The 1,695-nt window shown below is 46.4% G+C and overlaps 1 protein-coding gene across 1 annotated transcript; it reads right to left on the reverse strand.

Moving 5' to 3' along the window:
• Positions 1-251: 251 nt before the first annotated feature.
• On the reverse strand, positions 252-1,313 carry V1508DRAFT_443057 (short-chain dehydrogenase; the record flags this gene model as incomplete). The annotated part of the gene is made up of 3 exons (XM_066942377.1): positions 252-970; positions 1,033-1,188; positions 1,241-1,313. The coding sequence occupies 3 exons, from the start codon at positions 1,311-1,313 to the stop codon at positions 252-254; spliced, it is 948 nt and encodes a 315-aa protein (XP_066791947.1).
• Positions 1,314-1,695: the final 382 nt, after the last annotated feature.

Below are 1,695 nucleotides of genomic sequence, written 5' to 3' on the forward strand. Positions count from 1 at the left end.
TGAGGAACAGTTGGACGTAAAAAAGGAAAGGTGCGGGGTTTGAACCCGGGCGAAGGAGTGTGTATTTGTGTGGGGGTGTAGCTTCTGGGCGTTTTGGATTTCCCTATTCGTGTTCAAATAAACGAACGAAGTTGTAGGCTCGTACGGGAGCGAAATTGAATATATATTCGATTTTCACTTTCCGCTAAAAGTTACGCGAACTGGAATTCACCACGTACACAGGTTTCAAATATCATTGAAGAAAATCTGAATTACGAGTTTGTGATCGTACCGCCATTTGGATGAAGAACACTGCCAGAAATGTAGGAACTATCACTGCTTGCCAAGAAGACTGCCGGTGCCGCAACCTCGCTAGGCTGTCCCGGGCGCTGCATCGGCGTCCTGTGGCCGAAACTCGGAATTTTGTCTTTTGGAATCGTTGCTGCGATTAACGGCGTCCAGATTGGTCCAGGCGCGATAGCGTTGACACGAATCCCACGGCCAATTAACTGGTTAGATAACGCCCTTGTGAAGGTCACGATCGCTCCCTTCGTAGAGGAGTAATCAAGGAATGATGGACCCCCTTGATACGCATGGACGGACGTCATATTGATGATACTGCCACCTCTATGCATGTGAGGAACGGCAAATTTCGCAAAGTAAAAATAGGAATAAATGTTCGTTTTGAAAGTCAAGTCCCACTGGTCAATATCCAGGTTCTCGATCTCGCCGACCAGATTCTGATACGCCGCATTATTGACGAGTATATCGATGCAGCCATATTTTCGGGCAAACGAGTCGACGCAAGTTTTCGCAAAGTTGGCATCTTTGACATCTCCAGCATAAAGCTCAGTTGCTCGACCGGAGTCACGCTCTATAATCTCTTTGGTGGCTTGTGCGTCCTCCTGTTCTTGGGGCAGATACACGATGCCGACATTCGCACCCTCGCGCGCAAAGAGTATAGCGATGGAACGACCGATTCCGCTGTCACCTGCAAGAAAAAGATTGTTAGTGCACACAGTACAGGACGTACTTCGCCTGGGTCTTGCGTACCTCCAGTAATCAGCGCGCTGCATGCAGTAAGCTTGCCTGATGCTTTATACTGTGCCAATCGCCCATCCTCTGTCGGTAATTCCGTCTCAATAGGATGTGGGTGCAAGTGGGATTGCAAACCCGGTCTCTCTTGCTGCTGCTCCGGAATCGCATGGCCTGCCATGTCAATTAGTAGACGTGATGAAATATGAACTCGAATGACACTTGCCTCTCTCAAACTGCCCTGGTTGTTGGCCGCTAGATCCAGAAAATTTCTCTCCAACTTTTTGTACTGTTTCCATAATGAATCTTGTGTCAACTTACTGTAAAAGTTATGCCTACTTCGATGGTTGAGACAATAGCAGCATTTCGTACTTATAGACACTCGCATTGTTGATCGGCCTTGACGTATTATGCAAATCATTTCTTTGAATACGATCCCGTGTCCTGACGTTTGCATAGCATACATAAATGTCATTGTGGGCAAAAAGGCAACCATCGTTCATACATAACGTAATGGTGGGCAGATGGCAAACCATCACTAATTGTTTATCGTGTGGTCATCGGTTGTTGCACCACCATTTTACAGTTGATCGCGTTGAATAGAAGCTGTCAAAAAAAAGCGATTTACGAATAATACACTGCTTGCTTTTTGACACTTAACCCCAATTAATTGGCTTTGAT

This window comes from Lipomyces doorenjongii (genome assembly GCF_038497915.1).
Source record: "Lipomyces doorenjongii strain NRRL Y-27504 unplaced genomic scaffold V1508scaffold_244, whole genome shotgun sequence".
In the NCBI taxonomy this organism is placed as follows: Eukaryota; Fungi; Ascomycota; class Lipomycetes; order Lipomycetales; family Lipomycetaceae; genus Lipomyces; species Lipomyces doorenjongii.